Source organism: Entelurus aequoreus, linkage group LG23 (assembly GCF_033978785.1).
Source record: "Entelurus aequoreus isolate RoL-2023_Sb linkage group LG23, RoL_Eaeq_v1.1, whole genome shotgun sequence".
NCBI classification, from domain to species: Eukaryota; Metazoa; Chordata; class Actinopteri; order Syngnathiformes; family Syngnathidae; genus Entelurus; species Entelurus aequoreus.
In genome coordinates, this window is record NC_084753.1 from 18,804,159 (window position 1) to 18,830,126 (window position 25,968).

The 25,968-nt window shown below is 38.8% G+C and overlaps 1 protein-coding gene across 1 annotated transcript in view; it reads left to right on the forward strand.

Annotated features, from left to right (window-relative positions):
* The window catches only part of gareml (GRB2 associated, regulator of MAPK1-like), a 63,975-nt gene that overhangs the window by 21,588 nt on the left and 16,419 nt on the right, over positions 1-25,968 (forward strand). Inside the window, exon 3 of the mRNA XM_062034516.1 lies at positions 22,692-22,822. Coding sequence (XP_061890500.1) covers positions 22,692-22,822 — 131 coding nt within the window. The remainder of the gene's footprint in view (positions 1-22,691; positions 22,823-25,968) is intronic.

Genomic DNA, 25,968 nt, shown 5'->3' on the forward strand with positions numbered 1-25,968 from the left:
TTTTGGTCGCTGATAAAAAAAAGCCTTGCCTATACCGGAAGTAGCGTGACGTCACAGGAGGAAGGGCTGCTCACATTTTCCTATTGCTTACAATGCAGCGAGAGAGATTCGGACAGAGAAAGTGACGATTACCCCATTAATTTGAGCGAGGATGAAAGATTCGTGGATGAGGAACGTGAGAGTGAAGGACTAGCGTGCAGTGCAGGACGTATCTTTTTTCGCTCTGACCGTAACTTAGGTACAAGCTGGCTCATTGGATTCCACACTCTCTCCTTTTTCTATTGTGGATCACGGATTTGTATTTTAAACCACCTCGGATACTATATCCTCTTGAAAATGAGAGTCGAGAACGCGAAATGGACATTCACAGTGACTTTTATCTCCACGACAATACATCGGCGAAACACTTTAGCTACGAAGCTAACGTGATAGCATCGGGCTCAAATGCAGATAGAAACAAAATAAATAAACCCCTGACTGGAAGGATAGACAGAACATCAACAATACTATTAAACCCTGGACATGTAAATACACGGTTAATGCTTTCCAGCCTGTCGAAGCTTAACAATGCTGTTGCTAACGACGCCATTGAAGCTAACTTAGCAATGGGACCTCACAGAGCTATGCTAAAAACATTAGCTCTCCACCTACGCCAGCCAGCCCTCATCTGCTCATCAACACCTGTGCTCACCTGCGTTCCAGCGATCGACGGAGCGACAAAGGACTTCACCCGATCACCGATGCGGTCGGCGGCCTAGAGACGGAGGAAGTCAATGTGAGGTCGGCGGCTAGCGCGTCTGCTATCCAAGTCAAAGTCCTCCTGGTTGTGTTGCTGTAGTCCGCCGCTAATACACCGATCCCACCTACAACTTTCTTCTTTGCAGTCTTCATTGTTCATTAAACAAATTGCAATAGATTCACCAACACAGATGTCCAGAATACTGTGGAATTTTGGGATGAAAACAGAGCTTTTTTGTATTGGATCCAATGGGGTCCGAATACTTCCGTTCTCTCCGTGACGTCACGGCATACGTCATCATATCTAGACGTTTTCAACCGGAAGTGTCGCGGGAAATTTAAAATTGCACTTTATAAGTTAACCTGGCCGTATTGGCATGTGTTGCAATGTTAAGATTTCATCAGTGATATATAAACTATCAGACTGCGTGGTCGGTAGTTGTGGGTTTCAGTAGGCCTTTAAGTTATACTGGAAAACTTACAAAACGCTGCTTGGAGTGATGAATGGAGAATCCACACGCGTAGACCCGCCATGGACGGCGAGAAGAAGGAACGGCACTTCCACTTCCGGTTGAAAGTTCTAAGAAGAAGAGAACTGCAGTACCTGCAATGAGCAAACTCGTCCAAAAGATGGCGCCATAGCACAAACAATAACACACCATTTACGTGCGTTTGCATGTGTTAAAAAGTATTAGCATTATGGCCATCAGCAAAGAAAAATCCATAAATTAGCCGCACTTTTTTATAAGCGGCAGTGTTCACAGTGTAGGAAAAAAAAGTATCTTATAGTCCAGAATTTGCTGTACATTTCTAGTTACAGGCATATAGTCACGAAACAAATATTGACGCTAACTTTGTACTACTATGCCAGTCTGCAGCTCTTTACTCTCAGTACGTGTCTTTTTTAAGTGTGTGCTGACTAGCTACGGAAGCCTGTTGCTCAAAACAAATAATCAATGTTTTAGTGTTTTTCTATTACTTTATTTATTAATTTATTCTGTATTACTTTTTTTTTCAACTTAATTTTTTAATTACTTAATTTTTTTATAACTTTTTTTTTGTATTACTTTTTTTGTGTTTTTAATTACTTTTTAATCACTTTTTTTTAATTACTTTATTTTCCTATGATACTGTGCTGAGTCTTTGATTTATTTTGTACAATTTTCCAATGTTTGTCTATTATTTGTGCACTTTCATTTTTGAAGTTGTTCTCGATTTATTAAATCAATTGATTGACCTCGGCTGTGACTATTTAAGTGCATCACTTCCTGTTAAAAAGTTGCACACTGACAAAGACCTTGTCGAAACAGGTCTGTATTTTGGTAGCGCCTGTGCAGTTTATATTACAATGATAAGAAGGACACGGGTGTTGCTGGCCTGGCTTTTTCTTTAAGAACACTTTTTGCCGTGTACCTCTTTATTTTTTGGATAGTGCGTGTTTTTCCTGTATTTTATGGAACATGATTGCCAGGAGATGGTAGCACAAATATCACTTTTCTTCCATTGTTTTTTTGTTGTTTTTTTTAATTGAATTTACCGCCACAATTAAATGAATGTATGTAAACACTGCGGTCAGGGATCGCCATAGCAAGTCACATTTTTTGCACCAAATGCCCTTGCTGACGCAACATTGGCCGGAAATCGAACCGTGACAGGCAAAAACATGTACCGTACTATTCGTGTTACCATAAAAAAGTGAAAAGAAACTCAAGGAATATGCGGTGGAGTGAACGTCAAACTGCGTATCCACTGGATTGTAGCATCAATTTAAACAATAACGGCTGTGTGTTGAGTCCTTTTTAGTGAAAACTAAACTGCTGTACAAGCTGCACACTGGCTACTCTAAATAATGTCCAAGTTTAATTTCTATAGTATGATCCCTTGCAAGGATACACAGTATTGTACTAAAATGGCAACAGTCATGTAGTTTCTCTGACTCCTGTTCATTGACGGCAAGCTGAGTGTGACCTCACCGCACCATCACCAGCAGACCGTGCAGTCAGTGGTATTCTTCGCTGTGTAACCGGAGCTTTATGCCTCCTCTTCATCGCTTCCTCTTCATCGCTTCCTCTAATGATGGAGCTCTGATGTCACCTCACACCACTGACGCCTCCCCGACTCCTTTTTTTTTGGAGGGGGGGGGGGACATTTACTGGATGATTATCCCTTATTGAGAGGACACATTGTAGTGTACAAAAAAGTGAAAGATTTCCGGTTTAAAGTAGATATATTTATTTCAGTTGAGTCATCATTTTTCCTGAGACTGCACACTAGAATGACCTTCGGGTTTAGGTTTGCACACATTTCACCTCAAACAACCTTTACATGTTCCCTAAATATCTGCCAACATTCAGGTTAGGAATGCGTGGCGGGGGGAAAAAAACATAAAGTCCATGCAGAGTACACCAGATTTTTGAGGAATGGCTGCCTTTTTTTGCTGAAAAGGCTCATTAGTTTTTATGTTTATGGCTCTCAGTTCACATCAGGTGTTAACGTTGGCTTTTAATTGAAGGGTACGGGCTGTGAATCTTTGGGCATCACACGATACGATTCGATTTGTGGGGGTACAATTTGATTCAGAATCAATTCTCGACTCAAAATCAATACTTTAATAACATTGGGTGCCAGTTCTATAATTAACTACCGTATTTTCCGGACCATAGGGTGCATCGGATTATAAAGCACACTGCCGATGAATGGTCTATTTGCGATCTTTTTTCATATAAAAGGCGCACCGGATTATAGGGCGCATTAAAGGAGTCATATTATTATAATTTTTTTCTAAATGTAAAACACTTCCTTGTGGTCTACATAACATGTAATGGTGGTTCTTTGATCAAAATGTTGCATAGATTATGTTTTATAAATCATATTCAAGTCGTTTTCTGACAGTCGCTTCCGGATGCGCCGTTTTGTGGGCGGTCTTATTTACGTGTCTCACCTTCGACAGCGTCTTATCTCCGTCATCTTTTTTGTAGCGGTGTAGCGTGCAAGGACGGAAGTGGAAGAAGAGTCAAAAGATGGAGCTAACTGTTTTAATGACATTCAGACTTTACTTCAATCAATAACGGAGCAGCATCTCCTCATTCGGAAACAACAACACAGGAAATGTGTCCCGTGAAAAACCGTCCGACCGGAACTCTAATAACTAAAGTTCCTTGGGTGAATAATGTAAACTCACTACACCGGTATGTTTTAGCGCTTTCATGGCGAGTTTACTGACAGATATTCCAATACTTTATATTAGAAATGGCAACAGCGGAGGATGAATGTCACATAACAAGAAGATAGAGAAAAAGAAGAAGCTTATCGACTACGTCGTCGGTGCAGACTACAAAGGCAGACACGCACAATTTTTCAGGATTTATACAGATCCCAAATACAGATCAACAGGTACCAGAAGGTAAGAAAAGTTGCTTTTGCATAATATTGCGAAACAAAACGCCAGATATGTCTGACCTTATACACACACCATAGTAATACTCGTATGTTTAATGCGCCGACAATCCTTCAAGCGATGCGGCTTCATAGCTTACCAAAGTCGTACTAAAACATTTTGATAGATTATTGAGCGCCGTGTGTAAGGTTCTATATTTTCAATGGAACATTTAAAATGTTGGTGTTGTTTACTTGAGTGATATTGCCATCATACCTCTTACCACATATATTTTATGTTTGACTGCCATCTACTGGTCACACTCATCATTTCATCATGTACCAAATAAAATTGCTTCGAGGTCGGTGAGCAAAACCCGAATTGTTCCGTACATTAGGCGCACCGGGTTATAAGGCGCACTGTCGAGATTTGAGGGAAAAAAATGATTTTAAGTGCGCCTTATAGTCTGGAAAATATAGTACATTTCTCCATAAAATAGATAAACAGTTCTGATTAATGTCTATACTACTTGGGGAAAAAATGGTTTTGTTTAATAAAATTCTACCCGAATATTTGATAGTAGTTAAACAATTTTTTTTATTTTTATCGATTAAATAAAAAAACGTAATCGATTAAGAATCGTTACAAATAAGAATTGACATAAATTAAAACATGCTAATAAATACTATCATTTAAGTACACCTCTCCATAACATTGTATCCTTATTAAAATGGAAGAAAACAAAAAAAGAGAAATATAGATCAATTTATAACAAATAACTTTATCAACATTGTTTTTAGTCTAACATAAAAGATATAAAGTGCATCAAATTGCCTGTAATAAAATAAATCCTTATTAATAAATGCCCCCCTCTACCTCAAAGAACTACTCACTCGGCGTGGCGAAGTTGGTAGAGTGGCTGTGCCAGCAATCGGAGTGTTGCTGGTTACTGGGGTTCAATTCCCACCTTCTACCTTCTACCGTTGTGTCCTTGGGCAAGACACTTCACCCTTTGCCTCTGATGGCTGCTGGTTAGCGCCTTGCATGGCAGCTCCCGCCATCAGTGTGTGAATGTGTGTGTGAATGGGTAAATGTGGAAATACTGTCAAAGTGCTTTGAGTACCTTGAAGGTAGAAAAGCGCTATACAAGTATAACCCATTTATCATTTATTTATTTATTTACCCCCAAATCCTCCACACGACACCTCCGCTCTGGACAGGCTAACCTCCTCCAACTGCCGAGGACAAAGCTACGGACAATGGGAGAGCGGGCTTTCTGCTCCGCCGCTCCCAGTCTGTGGAACGCTCTCCCTGACCACCTGATGGCACCACAGACTGTGGATGCTTTTGAAAAAGGCTTAAAAGCCCTTCTTTTTTAAAAAAGCCTTTTTTTAGATATGTGCATACTAGCTATAACTATTTGGCTGTTCTAGTTTTTATTTTTATTTCTCTATTATCTTTTGTATTTATTGTATTTTTTTGTTATTACACTGTAGCACTTTGAGATTGTTTACTCAATATAAAGTGCTTTATACAAATAAAATCCATTATTATTATTATTATTATTTAAACTATAACATTTTTTGGCGGACTTGAACTATTTGATACTGAAAAATAAAATTAAATAAACTTAATAAATAATATTACATTCAAATTGATCAGCAACATTAACTCAGGAGCCAATATCGTCGTCGTCGTCGGCGGTCACTCGAAACGAGTATGACTGTCCTCCATCCGGGATGTTAGGGTGGATTCCCTATATGGAGGACGCCTGTGCGTGGAATCTTTTAATGTGGGGAGACTGGTGCACGGTCAGCCACCACACAGTCCTTGGCATTGAGCGGGCCAGGGTCCAGTGGCATGGAGACCAAGACGACTGGGGACCCGTCTTTGCTGCAGCCTTCATCCGCCTTCCCAGCCGTTGTGGTGCATTCCGCTGCCGCCATCTTCCGCCTGGTCCACCGTTGAGGCGGTTTTCACTATTCGCCCATAGCTGGGGTTATTTACCCATAGCTGGGACAGGGGTTGACTGGGCACCAGGGCATGTCCACACACCGGTGGGCCTGCATGCCCCGTCTCTGGGGCCCCCTGCTGCTCCGAGATCCCGTACAACTTAGCCTGGAACCGCGAGGTTCCAGTTACCGTGTGTGGCCACGAGGAGGCATGTACGAGTCTTGACAATGGAGAGGCTATGTACCGGCTGAGGAGGCTTATGCACTCGGCTCCTCTTTTCGCCCTCTGAGACAGAGGGCTAGCCGGCGGCACTAGCTGAAAGCAATGAGTATCAGGCAGAAGCAGCATGCAGCATAGCAAGCAAAAGCGGCATGCAGCATGCACTAACTACAGGTACTACTACTCCAAGGCTACTGCACTAGACGCATCACATCGCCCTGTGCGATGTTTTCTGCACACACACACAGCAATATATTAAACACTTTAACCTACAAAATAAAAATTAATAGAATCATTTGAGCTGATTTTTTATTTTTTAAGTCCGATATAATGGCTACAATGAGCATGTTTTGTAGAGCATTGCTTTTTGAAGCGGAGTTTGAAGTATGATACTAAATGATACTGATAAAGCATGTTTCTCTGGGTCACACGCCTCCACCCCCTGGCATCACACAGCATCGCCCCACCCTCTATAAAGCAGATCCTATTATTCCTACCATGTCTCTGTCTTAGTACCAATCAGTCATTCTCACCATACAATATATTTTACATGGTGGTATTTGCAATATTTTATTTTGCTTACATTTCGTCATTAAAAGTTTGTTCACTTCCTGTGTAAAGAAAATAAAAATTGTTGGGAAAAAAACATTTAGGGAAATATGTATTGTACAAACGTGACAGGATGTAGCTTGCAAAAGGTAAGGAATAAAAACAACAAAATAAAAGTCAAAATTCAATTGGAGTAGTGAATAAATTGTTCATTGTAAATAGGAACTAATCAAGTTAGAGTATGCTGAGACAGGAAATAACTGCAAGTAAACCAAAAACATTGACAGTGATGAATGAGTGAAATGTGCTGCGTAATATTGTCGAATTTGGCATGGTCTTTCTTATTCTCGTGGCGTTGTTGATAAATTTACGCCGCATCAAATATTTGGGAGTTATGCCTTTTAGAGATGTGACGTTCACGGACGAATAGAGTCTTTTAAACGGCTCTTTTAAGTGAACGATGAGAACCGATTCCAAGTTGTGAGCCATTTTTTATGCACATGCAAATTTAGCGTCGGCAATTGCCCACTCTGCATATGCGTGCCACCCGACTGACAACTGAGCTAGAGATATAAAAAAGATGTGAAAAAAAATACTTTTTTTATTAGCATTTTCTTTAGCACAAAAGGTTGTACGCCAGCAACATCATATCACATCTCACAGCAGGAAGCCTTTTATCAACACCTGCTGTTTAAGTCTTAAACAAGTCAACTATGTGTGCAGTGCAAGGTGCAATGCAGTTATGTCATCATCTTGTAAAGTTCATCACTACAGTTACACTCAGTCCATCTGTTTTTACTGCTTGTTCCTATAGTAACATCTAGAATAATAGTAACAAAATTGATAATAAAGTAAAATAATGAAAGCTGTCAAAAATAACACGATAATAACGTGTTATGTATAATTTTTTTTTACGGCACAAATCTTTTGACCCTTGGAATGTTCCATAGGGTGGAAAACTTCACTTGATACTGATGGGCCACAAGCGGGAAAATAGTAATCAGAAATGGCCAAAGAAAATATTAAACCCAAAATCATGACAAGTTGTTCTCCCGACAAGACAAGACTATTTTTTCGGAGTGAACCATCTACACCGGAGAAAATGGCTGATACACGCGTCGTACAGAGAAGTTGGTGGAGCTTTATTTTCGTGTTTAGATTACAGTTAAGATGCATTAATAACATAAAATTTCAATTTTAAAAGTTTTAGTAAGATATCATAAAAGCACAGCAGAAAGGAAAGACGGTAGGCAGGAAGTCAGTAGACACTTCTTTTGCAGTCAGGTCTGTCAAAACGTGTCAAAACACATTTCTCAAACCAATTACACTTTTACGGCTTCAAAATAAAAGCACTATGCTTTACATCCAATTGAACAACATTGACAAAATAAAAATGTGTTACATTAAAGTCATGTTTTGTCAAATATGTTTTGTATTGTAATTTGTGATTTTTGCACCTAAATAAATGCTAGTACATCAGTTGAGAAATATTGGGGATTTTTTCTGGCTGGCTGAAATATTGTATAAATTATTTGATAACATGTTGTGGTTGACACAAAATGTTTAGCAGGCTGATTACAATTTAATAAAACTTGGAGAATGTAATTACATTGTCGTGCAGCAATACTGATTGAATACAATTAACCAATTAACTTGTACAACATGTAATGTACCGAAAATCAGAAGCACTTATTCAGGTAGAAATATCACAGATTTCATTAACAAACATCTTTGACAATCAATGCATGATTGTCACAATTCCATTTTGTGCTATTAATTCATGAAACTATTATCTAAAAATGGCCGTGTAGCGCTTCTCCTCTAATCTCAAGTGCACCTACAGCAGGAATACGAATTCTGTATTCTTACAAAATACAAACTCTGGTAATTGTTTTTATTGTCATTAAAAGCCTGTTTACGTTTTGTGTTGAACTGTTTAAAAAAGCATAATGTTTAAAACACATTTAGTTAAAGCAAATTATTGGTCCAGGTATGGTATTAAAAATATTTTTAAAAAGATCTGTCTTTGGTACACTTGTTAATTATAAAAAAAAAAATCTATTTTCGGTATAGCTCGGTTGGTAGAGTGGCCGTGCCAGCAACTTGAGGGTTCCAGGTTCGATACCCGCTTCTGCCATCCTAGTCACTGCCGCTGTGTCCTTGGGCAAGACACTTTACCCACCTGCTCCCAGTGCCACCCACACTGGTTTAAAAATGTAACTTAGATATTGGGTTTCACAATGTAAAGCGCTTTGAGTCACTTGAGAAAAGCGCTATATAAATATAATTCACTTCACTTCAATTAATCACAATAATTTTGAACAAACTATGAACAAAATGTGATTAAATACTTTAATCATTTGACAGTCCTAAAAATAGTATGGCATTCATGTTCATTCACAGACCTTTAACATGATAGCTCATATCAAAATATATAATATAAATCAATACAATAATTTAGGGGGGTGGGCATTTTGTAAAAACAGGAATTGTTATAATCACGTTTCATCAAACAGATATTAACGTTGTCCCCTTAAAGGAAAATGGGTAAAACACGGCACGCTGTGTGTGTGTGTATATATATATACCTGTATATATATATATATATATATATATATATATATATATACTGTATATATATATATACATATATACTGTATATATATACAGTATATGTATATATATATATGCATATACTGTATATAAATACAGTATATGTATATATATATATGCATATACTGTATATGCATACATATATATATATATATATATATATATGCGTATATATGCATATATATATATGCATATACTGTATATATATACAGTATATGTATATATATATATATGCATATACTGTATATGCATACATATATATATATATATATATATATATATATATATGCATACATATATATATATATATATATATATATATATATATATATATGCGTATATGCGTATATACGCATATATATATATATATATATATGCGTATATATATATTTATATATATATATATATATATACGCGTATATATATATATATATATATATATATATATATATATATATATATATATATATATATATATATAAATATATATACTGTACATATATACTGTATGTGTGTGTCTGTGTCGTGTGTGTAAAATATAAATAAAAAGACCAAGTGATTTAAAATGTTTTCTTTTTTCAGTGGATTAATATTGGCATGTGTAATACTGGATACTATACTTGGAGGATGGTCGTGTTGATGAAGTGTGTGGTAGTGGTGGTTGTGAGTTATTTTCACTTTAAACTGACATTAACTCTTATTAGTGGCGTGACTTTGGGGACTAGGAAGAAGTATTGTTGTGTTACAAACTTTGTTGTGGTGTTGATTCTTTATTTGTGATTATTCCAAGCTGATTATCATCTACCCATGCGTAGTAGCAGCACTTGAACTGAATGTGACAGCGTGTCATTATGACGGTCAGCTGGATAAAAAAAATAGTATAATTTGTCTAGATTCTAGAATCTAAATGGTCTTCCTGTATCGATCCAATTAGGTACCGGTACCAAAAATACCAGTACACGGTATAATTCCCTAACTACATTATATACATATATATATAATAACAGCATGTACAAACCCCGTTTCCATGAGTTGGGAAATTGTGTAAGATGTAAATATAAACGGAATACAATGATTTGCAAATCCTTTTCAACCCATATTCAATTGAATGCACTACAAAGACAAGATATTTGATGTTCAAACTCATAAACTTTATTTTTTTTTGCAAATAATAATTAACTTAGAATTTCATGGCTGCAACACGTGCCAAAGTAGTTGGGAAAGGGCATGTACCTTTCAGCATTAATGGCGCCTTCACAGATGTGTAAGTTACCCATGTCTTGGGCACCAATACACCCCCATACCATCACACATGCTGGCTTTTCAACTTTGCGCCTATAACAATCCGGATGGTTCTTTTCCTCTTTGGTCCGGAGGACACGACGTCCACAGTTTCCAAAAACAATTTGAAATGTGAACTCGTCAGACCACAGAACACTTTTCCACTTTGTATCAGTCCATCTTAGATGAGCTCAGGCCCAGCGAAGCCGACGGCGTTTCTGGGTGTTGTTGATAAACGGTTTTCGCCTTGCATAGGAGAGTTTTAACTTGCACTTACAGATGTAGCGACCAACTGAAGTTACAGACAGTGGGTTTCTGAAGTGTTCCTGAGCCCATGTGGTGATATCCTTTACACACTGATGTTGCTTGTTGATGCAGTACAGCCTGAGGGATCGAAGGTCACGGGCTTAGCTGCTTACGTGCAGTGATTTCTCCAGATTCTCTGAACCCTTTGATGATATTACGGACCGTAGATGGTGAAATCCCTAAATTCCTTGCAATAGCTGGTTGAGAAAGGTTTTTCTTAAACTGTTCAACAATTTGCTTACGCATTTGTTGACAAAGTGGTGACCCTCGCCTCATCCTTGTTTGTGAATGACTGAGCATTTTATGGAATCTACTTTTATACCCAATCATGGCACCCACCTGTTCCCAATTTGCTTGTTCACCTGTGGGATGTTCCAAATAAGTGTTTGATGAGCAGTGTTTCCCATAAACTGCCAAGATACCTGTGGCGGTGGGGGCGTGGCTATGGGCGTGGTCACCATGACATCATCGAGTAATTTGCATAATTGACTACAATGATATGATTTTCTCTAAAAAGGCTCAAAAAATGTATACATACTAATTAATAATAACAGTTTTGTTTTAAACGTCCATCCATCCATCCATCCATTTTACAATATAATTACAACACTTTATGTACATATTTATATACAGATTTGAACAATAAGTTATTCACTGAAATATATTTATTAATTGTGGTTCTTACAAAAAATATATCTTATAAAAATATAAAAGCTAAAATGTCTCTTAAAGCTCTGCCCCTTTAATTAGTGCATACTAAATAATTTAACTTTAGCCCACTACTACAACCATATTATTTACCAGCAACATAAAGTGAAACAGAGGCAGAGGTGTCCTGCCACAGTCAGTAACAAATAAACAGAAAACAGTATTGGTGGTAGATAGACACAAAGCTTCATCAAACATCTGATCCACTGAACAAAGAGCTCCAAAAATCTTGATCCTACACTTCTCTTTTGTAAAGTAAATCTGAACAGCCGATATGGGCATCTACATCAACTATATGATTTGCCTGAGAAGCTGGACAGGACAAAAAAAATAAAAAATAAAAATTAAAAAAATCTATTTGTGGCGGCCTTAATTCTTTCGTGGCGGGCCGCCACAAATAAACGAATGTGTGGGAAACACTGATGAGCATTTCTCAACTTTATCAGTATTTTTTGCCACCTTTCCCAACTTCTTTGTCACGTGTTGCTGGCATCAAATTCTAAAGTTAATGATTATTTGCAAAAAAAAAAAAAGTTTATCAGTTTGAACATCAAATATGTTGTCTTTGTAGCATATTCAACTGAATATGGGTTGAAAATGTTTTGCAAATCATTGTGTTCCGTCTATATTTACATCTAACACAATTTTCCAACTCGTATGGAAACGGGGTTTGTATATAAAACTGTATTGTTTAAGGGTTGTATAGGCAGAATAGATTGTATCCTCGTTACCTGAATTGTTAGCCACCTCTTGCTAGCAGTATTTCACTATTTAGAATGCACAGAAAAGGGAAAGACATGTATGTTCTTGTCTCAGTGTGTGAATGTCGGTCGAAATACCCCCCAAAATGCAGTTTTCCTTTAAGTATTTCATGTCGTCATGCTGTTTATCTATTTGGTTGTTTAGGTCCTTGCCAATTTCAACATGCGCCCTCTTAGTGTATCTTGTTCCTGGCTCTCCTCCACGTCCTCCTCCTCGGCATTCGAGGCGACATTAGACTTTTTTCCGCCCATTACAAACATTAGGCAGTCAACATCTTTAAAGTTCCGATATCAGGGAATGTTAGCTTGTCTATTTAGTTCCTATGTAAGTTTCTTCCTAATGTTATTATCCCCATATTCTACTATACAATATAAACACAAACACACAAGAATTTAAAACGTAATGATGACTTTCGGACTAACTTTCAAGGTGAATCACACGCCATTGGCAACGATGAGCTAATGTCTAAGCGATGACTTCACACAGGAAGTCCGAATATGCTTAGGAAGAGAGTAATATAGGTTTCCTCCTGAGGATACACAACAGGATGCTTCCTCTCTCTCTGCCATCAGAGATGAATGAAGTGTCGGAGACAAAAAAGCTGAATGATTCTTTTTCATCAATAAGTTTCTGAGTGGCTCAAACGATGCGTGAGAAGGATTTGTAGGAGATTGTCTTGTGGTGAATACTTGATTGCTTGTGCCTGATTACAGAATAAATGCATGATGCAAGAAACCCTTCCTGTATTTCACTTTTGATGTGAAATTGGCACATTTGGAAGTAATATTGTAGCTAAATTATTTGCAAACGCATATCTCAATCTGTGCGCGTGTAATCCGATTCAAGTGCGTGTGTACTAATGTGTGTGTATGTATATCAAGAGTGTGTGTTATACAGAAAAATGTGTTTTAGATCCGCGTACATGTGTTTTAAGTTGTCTGTCTGGCCCTAATCTACAAAACCCAAAACCAGTGAAGTTGACACGTTGTGTAAATGGTAAATAAAAACAGAATACAATGATTTGCAAATAATTTTCAACTTATATTCAATTGAATAGACTGCATAGACAAGATATTTAATGTTGGAACTGCAAATAATCATTAACTTAGAAAAAAGGGGCATTTTTACCACTGTGTTACATGGCCTTTCCTTTTAACAACACTCAGTAAACGTTTTGGGAACTGAGGAGACCAATTTTTGAAGCTTTTCAGGTGGAATTCTTGCTTGATGTACAGCTTAAGTTGTTCAACAGTCCGGGAGTCTCCGTTTTTCGTATTTTAGGCTTCATAATGTGCCACACATTTTCAATGGGAGACAGGTCTGGACTACAGGCAGCCAGTCTAGTACCCGCACTCTTTTACTATGAAGCCACGTTGATGTAACACGTGGCTTGGCATTGTCTTGCTGAAATAAGCAGGGGCGTCCATGAAAAAGACGTAGCGTGGATGGCAACATATGTTGCTCCAAAACTTGTATGTGCCTTTCATCATTAATGGTGCCTTCATAGATGTTTTTGATGCAGTACCGCATGAGGGATCGAAGGTCACGGGCATTGCCGCTTACGTGCAGTAATTTCTCCAGATTCTCTGAACCTTTTTGATGATATTACGGACCCTAGATGGTGAAATCCCTAAATTCCTTGCAATAGCTCGTTGAGAAATGTTGTTTTTAAAACTGTTCGACAATTTGCTCACACATTTGTTCACAAAGTGGTGACCCTCGCCCCATCCTTGTTTGTGAATGACTGAGCATTTCATGGCAGCTGCTTTTATACCCAATCATGGCACTCACCTGTTCCCAATTAGCCTGTCCACTTGTGGGATGTTCCAAATAAGTGTTTGATGAGCATTCCTCAACTTTCTCAGTCTTTTTTGCCACTTGTGCCAGCTTTTTTGAAACATGTTGCAGGCATCAAATTCCAAATGAGCTAATATTTGCAAAAAATAACAAAGTTTACAAGTTCGAACATTAAGTATCCTGTCTTTGCTGTCTATTCAATTGAATATAGGTTGAAAATGATAGCAAATCATTGTATTCTGTTTTTATTTACCATTTACACAACGTGCCAACTTCACTGGTTTTGGGTTTTGTAGTTACACGTGACTTTTGCAACACTTCTGCGGTAATACGCGCGCATTCAGAAGTGAATGCGTGTAATACAATCTGCGTGTGCATATCTGAGGTGTGCCTAAATTTAACCAACCACGAAAGACACCGCGCGATTCAAACCAATCAGAAACAACGTACAGCTGAAGTGCGTGAAAGGGAGACGCCAAGACCCGCCTTACGTTGTTTCTGATTGGTTTAAATTGCGTAGTGTCTTTCGTGGTTGGTTAAATGTAGGCACGGTAGATTGATGGCTTGGTCTGGGATTAACGTCTTTCCCCATTTAGAGACGACATACCCCAATCTAAACGTATATAAACACATTTCTGTCTGAGCAACTAAAAACAACTTAAAACAGAGTGATCGTTCTATACTCAGAGGAATACTGGACGGAGGTGTTTTTACGATGTGTTCAAGGACCACTAAACAGAGAAGGACACAACGCCCACCAGAAATAATAAATAATAATGATAGATTATTTGTTATGCACTTTTTATTCAAATAGATATTAAAGGGCTTTAGTACAAACTACTATTTCAAACAATTAATGCTTAACCATTAAAACTAGAGATGTCCGATATTATTGGCCGATAAATGCTTTAAAATGTAATATCGGAAATTATCGGTATCGGTTTAAAAATTATCGGGATCGGTTTCAAAAAGTAAAATTTATGACTTTTTAAAACGCCGCTGTGTACACAGATGTAGGGAGAAGTGCAGAGCGCCAATAAACCTTAAAGGCACTGCTTTTGCGTGCCGGCCCAGTCACATAATATCTACGGCTTTTCACACACGCGAGTGAATGCAATGCATACTTGGTCAACAGCCATACAGGTCACACTGAGGGTGTCATTTAAACAACTTTAACACTGTTACAAATATGCGCCACACTGTGAACCCACACCAAACAAGAATGGCAAACACGTTTTGGGAGAACATCCGCACCGTAACACAACATAAACACAACAGAACAAATACCCAGAACCCCTTGCAGCACTAACTCTTCCGGGACGCTACAATATAGACTCCCGCTAACCCCCCCCCCCCCCCACCTCAACCTCCTCATGCTCTCTCAGGGAGAGCATGTCCCAAATTCCAAGCTGCTGTTTTGAGGCATGTTAAAAAAAATAATGCACTTTGTGACTTCAATAATAAATATGGCAGTGCCATGTTTGCATTTTTTTCCATAACTTGAGTTGATTTATTTTGAACACCTTGTTACATTGTTTAATGCATCCAGCGGGGCATCACAACAAAATTAGGCATAACAATGTGTTAATTCCACGACTGCATATATCTGTATCGGTTGATATCAGAATCGGTAATTAAGAGTTGGACAATATCGGAATATCGGATATCGGCAAAAAAAGCCATTATCGGACATCTGTAATTAAAACATATAAAATAGGGCTGTGAATCTTTGGGCCCCACAAGATTTGATTTTCGATTTTTGGGGGTAACGATTCGATTCAGAATCGATTCTCAACTCAAAACAATTTTCGATTTAAAATCAATACTTTTTTTAATAACATTGGGTGCCAGTTCTATAATTCACTACATTCCTAGATAAACAGCTCCGATACATTTTGAAATACTTAAAAGAAAACTGTTTTTGTTGAATAAAATTCTACCCAAACATTTAATACAAATAAGGCAACAAGGGAATAATCCCAACACTTCTGTTTTCTAAAATAAATCTGTACAGCAGATATGGGCATCTACATCAACGATATGATTTGCCTGAGTGGATGGACAGGACAGATTTTAAAACAAAAAACAAAAAACATTTACACATTTTTTTCTTTTTTTTTTCTTCATCGATTAAGAATAGTTACAAATAAGAATCGTGATTCATTCAAAAATGTATTTTTGACACCCGTAATATAAAAAGTAAAACACTATGAGTGGCACAGGAGAAACATGCAAAATAGTGGCGTTTCTAACAGTGTGTCCATGTATTTGAGTTATCTAAAGCAGTGGTTCTCAAATGGGGGTACACGTACCCCTGGGGGTCCTTGAAGGTATGCCAAGAGGTACGTGAGATTTTTTTTTAAATATTCTAAAAATAGCAACAATTCAAAAATCCTTTATAAATATATTTATTGAATAATACTTCAACAAAATATGAATGTAAGTTCATAAACTGAACATCAAATCAAGTAGGCTATTCCATTCATTACCATAAACCCAGAGTTTCCCCCATGCCATGATGGTTTGACCCTCACTAAAATGTCTGTCAAAAAGAACTGTGAAAAGAAATGCAACAATGCAATATTCAGTGTTGACAGCTAGATTTTTTGTGGACATGTTCCATAAATATTGATGTTAAATATATCTTTTTTTGTGAATAAATGTTTAGAATTAAGTTCATGAATCCGGATGGATCTCTATTACAATCCCCAAAGAGGGCACTTTAAGTTGATGATTACTTCTATGTGTAGAAATCTTTATTTATAATTGAATCACTTGTTTATTTGAAGTTTTTACTTATTTTTATATCTTTTTTTTCCAAATAGTTCAAGAAAGACCACTACAATTGAGCAATATTTTGCACTGTTATACAATTTAATAAATCAGAAACTGATGACATAGTGCTGTATTTTACGTCTTTATCTCTTTTTTTCAACCAAAAATGCTTTGCTCTGATTAGGGGGTACTTGAATTAAAAAAATTTTTCACAGGGGGTACATCACTGAAAAAAGGTTGAGAACCACTGATCTAAAGAATGATTAACTTGGTCAAAAGATGGTACTAATGAAGTACCGCGGTACTAATTAATTCAAAAGGTTGCTATACTGCTTTTGATAAATACCGGTACTTTTATTTTTCATCGACATGATGTGCGCCACGGTGACAATGCTGGCACACAAGCCACGACGCATGCTAGTCAACACACGCACCCACAGCACTTGCAAGCAGAAACAGTGTAAAGACAAAAGATGAAGAATGGACGTATTTTGGCTTCACACCTAACAATAAAGGTGGATCTATAAACACTGAGGCGCTTCTCTGCAAGCAGTGCTCTAAAACATAGCTAGCTAATCGCTAGTTAGCAGCTAACGTCTCTCTGTAGTGTTATCGCTACTTCTAAATCACTAATCCTTGCCTCCGTGGCGACAAAGTAAGTTGCGTACAAATATCAAACCCATGTAGGACGAGGAATAGCAAAGCATGCTTCATTAAACACGAAGGAGAACACAATACCTCACAGTCACTGCTAACAGCAAGCTAGCGCTTCTGAGTGTAAACAAGAGGGGGGGGTCTACACAGATATGGATTGCAACGATACCAAGTACAAGAGGCATATCTAGTCCATACTACAATCAGAATCAGAAGTTGGGATGATGCTCGAACCCGGTTTTCCCGGTTGTTCGATAAGAAAAGAACCGAGTCCTAGGACTCGAATCCCTTTTTGAGAACCGGTACCCGTTATCGAGACCACTATAGTAAAGAAAAAGAGTTGCTTCTTTATTCGAATCCCTGGGAACGAATCCCGTCCCGACAAGAAATGCCCCGTAGGACATCACAAGAAATGACGTCACGTAGCTCTGTCATTTGTCACGGTGGGTTGCAGCGTGCTGCGGTTCGTTCTCCCGGGACGCAAAACTGACGGCTCCGGACGAAAGCGTGCAGGTAGGAGATGATTTATTTCTCATAAATCATACACATTACAACAGACAGGAACGAAACAAAAGGAAAGCTAAAGCAAAAACTTACTTAGCACAGGAATACTAGAAGCTAAGGTAACTTTAGCACAGGAATCATGAGCTCGAAAAGCAGAATGCCAACGTAACTGTTGCAAATGCAAACAATGAAGCCACGACGAGTGACCGGAAAAGGCAGGCTTAAATAGAGTCTCTGATGAGCAACAGGTGCGCGCACAAGGCAGGTGAAAATCATAAGTAACCATGGTGACTAAAACAAACCCCCGAAGTGCACAAAACAACTAAGGAAGTCCAAAACTAACAGAACATAACTAAACAAAACATGATCCGACAAATATATAAATCATTTACTCACCTTTTTAAATAAAATATCTGTGAATTAGTGTATACAACAGTTTTGTAATATGCAATTAATTAATTCAGTCATTATTAATATACTGAGATGAAGAATATCTTATTTTCAATAAGGTTGAAAGTATTTCTCATAATTCTTCTTCTTTGTACTTTGTAAGCACTATTCATTTGAACAACCTCTTAAAGTGGATCATATCAGTACAATGTTTAACTTCATTACTTAATCCATTCCATCATTTCATTCCACATCATTTTAGCTGTTTGCAATTTCACCAAATCATCGAACTTTAATATTTTTGACTCAATAAATAAAGTGTTTGTATGTTCTCTATATCCAACATTATGTATCAGTCTAATTGATCTTTTCTGTAACACGGTTAACGAATGTAGCGCACATTTGTAGTTATTTCCCCACATTTCTGCACAATAACTCAGATATGGTAATACTATAGTAGCGAGCAGTAGAGAATGTGAAGTGATTTGTTAAACCAAATATTGTGTGTTTTTTTCCATATACAACAACCTATCTGGACTCGATAAGAGGATCGATAAGGAATCGGTTCGATAAGAGGATTCGATAATAGGCTCGAACTCGATAATTTCTTATCAAACATCATCCCAAATCAGAAGTACTTTAAAAATCCCCGAGGGGAAATTAAGATGATTACATCGACATCTTTTATCAACACAAAATCTTTTTTTTATTTTTATTATGTTGTATTATGTTTTTAATATTACACATGAGGACTTATGAGCAGTGTATGACCATGTAACTACTTGGTATCGGATCGATACCCAAATTTGTGGTATCACCCAAAACTAATGTGAAGTATCAAACAACAGAAGAATAAGGGCTTATTGCATTTTAACAGAAGTGTAGATAGAACATGTTAAAAGAGAAAATAAGCAGATATTAACAGTAAATGAACAAATAGATTAATAATCCATTTTCAACCGCTTGTCCCTCATAATGTTCACAAAATATTAGAATGGAAAATGACACAATATGTTACTGCATATGACAGCAGACTAAATTAGGAGCCTTTGTTTGCTTACTTACTACTAAAAGACAAGTTGTCTTGTATGTTCACTATTTTATTTAAGGACAAATTTGTCTTCAGATTGCAGTAAGAAACAAATGTGTAATTAATCATAAAACTTTCCGTTAAAATAAAGCCAATAATGCTATTTATTGTGGTCCCCTTTATTTAGAAAAATATGAAAATACATTTTGGTACTGGTACCAAAATATTGGTATCGGGACAACCCATACATAGTATGTTCTTTTTGAGCACACTCAACAATACCACGATAATAATGATAACCGTGATATGAAATGTTCATATTGTTATTTCCCTAGTTGACAAGCATACGTAGGATGGAGCAGCACGGCGATCGCCTCCTTTCTCACAGCCTTTTCTGCCAGTACGCACGTCCTTTCTAGACGTACTAAATAGAGACCAAAAACAGCGGCCGCAGAAGAGTTTTAGTCTTGATAAATCACACTGCCTGTGCTAAATACGTCTATGTGGACTTTCTCCTCCCAGTATTGTGGGCGTTCAAACAATCAGTATACAGTCGTGGTCAAAAGTTTACATACACTTGTAAAGGACATAATGTTATGACTGTCTTGAGTTTCCAATAATTTCTACAACTCTTATTTTTTTGTGATAGAGTGATTGGAGCACATACTTGTTGGTCACAAAAAACATTCATGAAGTTTGGTTCTTTTATGAATTTATTATGGGTCTACTGAAAATGTGACCAAATCTGCATACATACAATACATACAGCAATGTTAATATTTGCTTACATGTCCCTTGGCAAGTTTCACTGCAATAAGGCGCTTTTGGTAGCCATCCACAAGCTTCTGGCAAGCTTCTGCTTGAATTTTTGACCACTCCTCTTGACAAAATTGGTGCAGTTCAGCTAAATGTGTTGGTTTTCTGACATGGACTTGTTTCTTCAGCATTGTCCACATGTTTAAGTCAGGACTTTGGGAAGGCCATTCTAAAACCTTAATTCTAGCCTGATTTAGCCATTCATTTACCACTTTTGATAGGCCATTCTAAAACCTTAATTCTAGCCTGATTTAGCCATTCCTTTACCACTTTTGACGTGTGTTTGGGGTCATTGTCCTGTTGGAACACCCAACTGTGCCCAAGACCCAACCTCCGGGCTGATGATTTTAGGTTGTCCTGAAGAATTTGGAGGTAATCAACAGCCAAACAGCTAAATTTTTGTTTCATCTGACCACAGAACTTTCCTCCAGAAGGTCTTATGTTTGTCCATGTGATGTCAGATGAAACAAAAATTGAGCTGTTTGGCCACAATACCCAGCAATATGTTTGGAGGAGAAAAGGTGAGGCCTTTAATACCAGGAACACCAAGCCTACTGTCAAGCATGGTGGTGGTATTATTATTATGCTTTGGGCCTGTTTTGCTGCCAATGGAACTGGTGCTTTACAGAGAGTAAATGGGACAATGAAAAATGAGGATTACCTCCAAATTCTTCAGGACAACCTAAAATCATCAGCCTGGAGGTTGGGTCTTGGGCACAGTTGGGTGTTCCAACAGGACAATGACCCCAAACACATGTCAAAAGTGGTAAAGGAATGGCTAAATCAGGCTAGAATTAAGGTTTTAGAATGGCCTTCCCAAAGTCCTGACTTAAACATGTGGACAATGCTGAAGAAACAAGTCCATGTCAGAAAACCAACAAATTTAGCTGAACTGCACCAATTTAGTCAAGAGGAGTGGTCAAAAATTCAACCAGAAGCTTGTGGATGGCTACCAAAAGCGCCTTATTGCAGTGAAACTTGCCAAAGGACATGTAAGCAAATATTAACATTGCTGTATGTATACTTTTGACCCAGCAGATTTGCTCACATTTTCAGTAGACCCATAATAAATTCATAAAAGAACCAAACTTCATGAATGTTTTTGGTGACCAACAAGTATGTGCTCCAATCACTCTATCACAAAAAAATAAGAGTTGTAGAAATTATTGGAAACTCAAGACAGCCATGACATTATGTTCTTTACAAGTGTAACTTTTGACCATGACTGTATATTCCGCATTTACATGAAGACATCCATCCATCCATCTTCTTCCGCTTATCCGAGGTTGGGTCGCGGGGGCAGCAGCCTAAGCAGGGAAGCCCAGACTTCCAGACACGCTAAATGGATTGCGCTCCTTTTTGGCTCACTAAAGAGACGCAAGTAGATCAGCTTTGCGTGTTCTATCAAGTTTGCACATGTTTTAGTACGCGCAAACCTTAGATCAGGCCCTTTGTATTTGTGGTAGAATCGTGACAACCTCCCGTTTTGATGTTTTTAGTGATGTTTACAGGCTCACTGCCTGGTAACGTGTTTTCCTTTCGTGGAATCCCCTGTCGTCATTTTCAGGCCCCGGGCTCGATCCGTCACTTATCACTCGACGCAGGGGGGGGCGTTTTGGAAGCTGGTTTTCTTCTGTGTCCTTCTACCCAGGGAGGTGTTTGGATGGAAAGTTCGGGGGTGGGAGAAGGGAAGACTGAAGTAGGGCGGTGGATGCAGGAGGTTTGGTATTCCGCTCTGCCTCTCAGACTAAAAAAAAAAAAAAAGTTCTCATCTCTCTTATAAGAAATAGAAAGATCCTTTGGCATTCCGTGCCGCATTTCAATGAAGCAAACTAGTTCAACGTCGATACCTTCGTCTTATTGGTAACTTTCACAAGAAAGAAAAACAAACCGTTGCTAGTCTGCTTCCCATCGCGGCGTGTGAAAGATTTACAAATGGAGGAGGGGATGAGGAAGTGAACGTGTGTAAGTGTCTCCATGGTGATGTGTGTCTGCTCTGCGTGAGAATGGGGTTCCTTTACTGGTTGCCATGCCAACCCTGTCGGCTGTCGATTGGCTGGAGAGCTCGTGCCAGGTCAGAGGTCAGCGAGGCGTCTTTGTGCCCCTGTCACCCTAAGCAAAGTATGGTGTTTTTGTCAGAAACCCTTCTTCCCCACCTCCTGGTTTCTATCCCTTATCTTTCTCAGCTCCATGGCGATAACCTCCTTGTTGTCTCTGCAGGGAAGTTCAAGTTGTTGGATGAAGACCGAGACATCAGGGATCCGGTCCAGTATTTCTCCAGCGTGGAAGAGGTGGCTGCAGTGTTCCCCGACCGTGTCTTCGTCATGGAAACAGTCACTTTCAGCGTCAAGGTTCATGCCCTTGTTGCTTCTCTCTCAGACTTTTAAACACTGGCCTTTGTATGCACTCACTGGCCCAAACATTAAGTACACACACGCACAGTGAGATCCAGCACAAGAAGTCTGCCTTCCTGCAGACGCCTCAACTTTGTTGTTGAATTTTGACGACACGTCCTTCATTGAACATGGGGAACATTTACTAATACTGTATTTTCCGGACAATAGGGCGCACCGGATTATAAGGCGCACTGCAGATGAATGGTCTATTTTTTATCTTTTTTCATATATTAGGCGCACCGGAATATAGGGCGCATTAAAGGAGTCATATTATTATTATTTTTTTCTAAATGTAAAACACTTCCTTGAGGTCTACATAACATGTAATGGTGGTTCTTTGGTCAAAATGTTGCATAGATTGTTTTACAGATCATATTCAAGCCGCTTTCTGACAGTCGCTTCCGGATGCGCCGTTTTGTGGGCGGTCTTATTTATGTGGCTCACTTTCGGCAGCGTATTCTCCCCGTCATCTTTGTTGTAGCGGTGTAGCGTGCAAGGACGGGAGTGGAAGTGTCAAAAGATGGAGCTAACTGTTTTAATGACATTCAGACTTTATTTAAAGGCCTGCTGAAATGAAATGTTCTTATTTAAACGGGGATAGCAGGTCCATTATATGTGTCATACTTGATCATTTCGCGATATTGCCATATTTTTGCTGAAAGGATTTAGTAGAGAACATCAACGATAAAGTTCGCAACTTTTGGTCGCTGATAAAAAAGCCTTGCCTGTACCGGAAGTAGCGTGACGTCACAGGTTGTGGAGCGCCTCACATCTGCACATTGTTTACACTCATGGCCAACAGCAGCGAGAGCGATTCGGACCGAGAAAGCGACGATTACCCCATTAATTTGAGCGAGGATGAAAGATTTGTGGATGAGGAAAAGGAGAGTGAAGGATTAGAGGGCAGTGGAAGCGATTCAGATAGGGAAGATGCTGTGAGAGGCGGGTGGGACCTGATATTCAGCTGGGAATGACTAATACAGTAAATAAACACAAGACATATATATACTCTATTAGCCACAACACAACCAGGCTTATATTTAATATGCCACAAATTAATCCGCATAACAAACACCTCCCCCCTCCCGTCCATATAACCCGCCAATACAAATCAAACACCCGCACAACACACTCAATCCCACAGCCCAAAGTACCGTTTACCTCCCCAAAGTTCACACAGCACATATATTTCCCCAAAGTTACGTACGTGACATGCACATAGCGGCACGCACGTACAGGCAAGCGATCAAATGTTTGGAAGCCAAAGCTGCATACTCACGGTAGCGCGTCTGCTATCCAACTCAAAGTCCTCCTGGTTGTGTTGCTGTAGCCAGCCGCTAATACACCGATCCCACCTACAGCTTTCTTCTTTGCTGTCTCCATTGTTCATTAAACAAATTGCAAAAGATTCACCAACACAGATGTCCAGAATACTGTGGAATTTTGCGATGAAAACAGACGACTTAATAGCTGGCCACAATGCTGTCCCAATATGTCCGCACAATCCGTGACGTCACGCGCAAACGTCATCATACCGAAACGTTTTCAGCAGAATATTTCGCAGGAAATTTAAAATTGCACTTTACTAATCTAACCCGGCCGTATTGGCATGTGTTGCAATGTTAAGATTTCATCATTGATAAATAAATAAATGATAAATGGGTTATACTTGTATAGCGCTTTTCTACCTTCAAGGTACTCAAAGCACTTTGACAGTATTTCCACATTCACCCATTCACACACACATTCACACACTGATGGCGGGAGCTGCCATGCAAGGCGCTAACCAGCAGCCATCAGGAGCAAGGGTGAAGTGTCTTGCCCAAGGACACAACGGACGTGACTAGGATGGTAGAAGGTGGGGATTGAACCCCAGTAACCAGCAACCCTCCGATTGCTGGCCCAGCCACTCTATCAACTTCGCCACGCCGCCCCTCATTAATATATAAACTATCAGACTGCGTGGTCGGTAGTAGTGGGTTTCAGTAGGCCTTTAAAACCAATAACGGAGCAGCATCTCCTCATCCGGAAACAACTACACAGGAAATGTGTCCCGTGAAAAAGCGCTCGACCGGAACTGTAATAACTAAAGTTCCTTGGGTGAATAATGTAAACTCACAACACCGGTATGTTTTAGCGCTTTCATGGCGAGTTCACTGACAGATATAAGTAAGAACTTTACACTACTTTATATTAGAAATGGCAACAGCGGAGGATGAATGTCACATAACAAGAAAATAGAGAAAAAGAAGAAGCTTATTGACTACGGTGTCGGCACGGACTACAAAGGCGGACACGCGCAATTTTTCAGGACTTATACAGATCCCAAATACAGATCAGCAGGTACCAGAAGGTAAGAAAAGTTGCTTTTACATAATATTGTGAAACAAAACGCCAGATATGTCTTACCTTATACACACACCTAATAATACTCGTATGTTTAATGCGCCGACAATCCTTCAAGCGGTGCGGCTTCATAGCTTACCAAAGTCGTACTAAAACACTTTGATAGATTTTTGAGCGCCGTGTGTAATGTTCTATATTTTCAATGGAACATTTAAAATGTTGGTGTTGTTTACTTGAGACCCATCATAGTGCAGCCTGAACTTATATCTTATGTGTGACTGCCATCTACACCATGTACCAAATAAAATAGCTTCGAGGTGGGTAAGCTCAACCAAACGTATTCCTTACATTAGGCGCACTGTCGAGTTTTGAGGGGAAAAAAAGGATTTAAAGTGCGCCTTATAGTCCGGAAAATACGGTATGTTTAACGGGATCAAAGAGTTGCTCGCTGAATGTCCTGAAATGCTATTGCCATTTACCTCAATGCTACCTTGTGCTGATGTAGCCCAGCTCGTCTTCTTCAAAGCAATAAAACTACCGTATTTTCCGGACTATAGCGCGCACCGACATATAATTGGCACTCAGCAACAAAGGGTTGGAGTTGGGGGTTAAATCACTAAAATGATTCCCAGGCGCGGCGCCGCTGCTGCCCACTGCTCCCCAAGGGGATGGGACAAATGCAGAGGACAAATTTCACCACATCTAGTGTGTGTGTGACAATCATTGGTACTTTAATCTTTAATCTTAATAAGCCG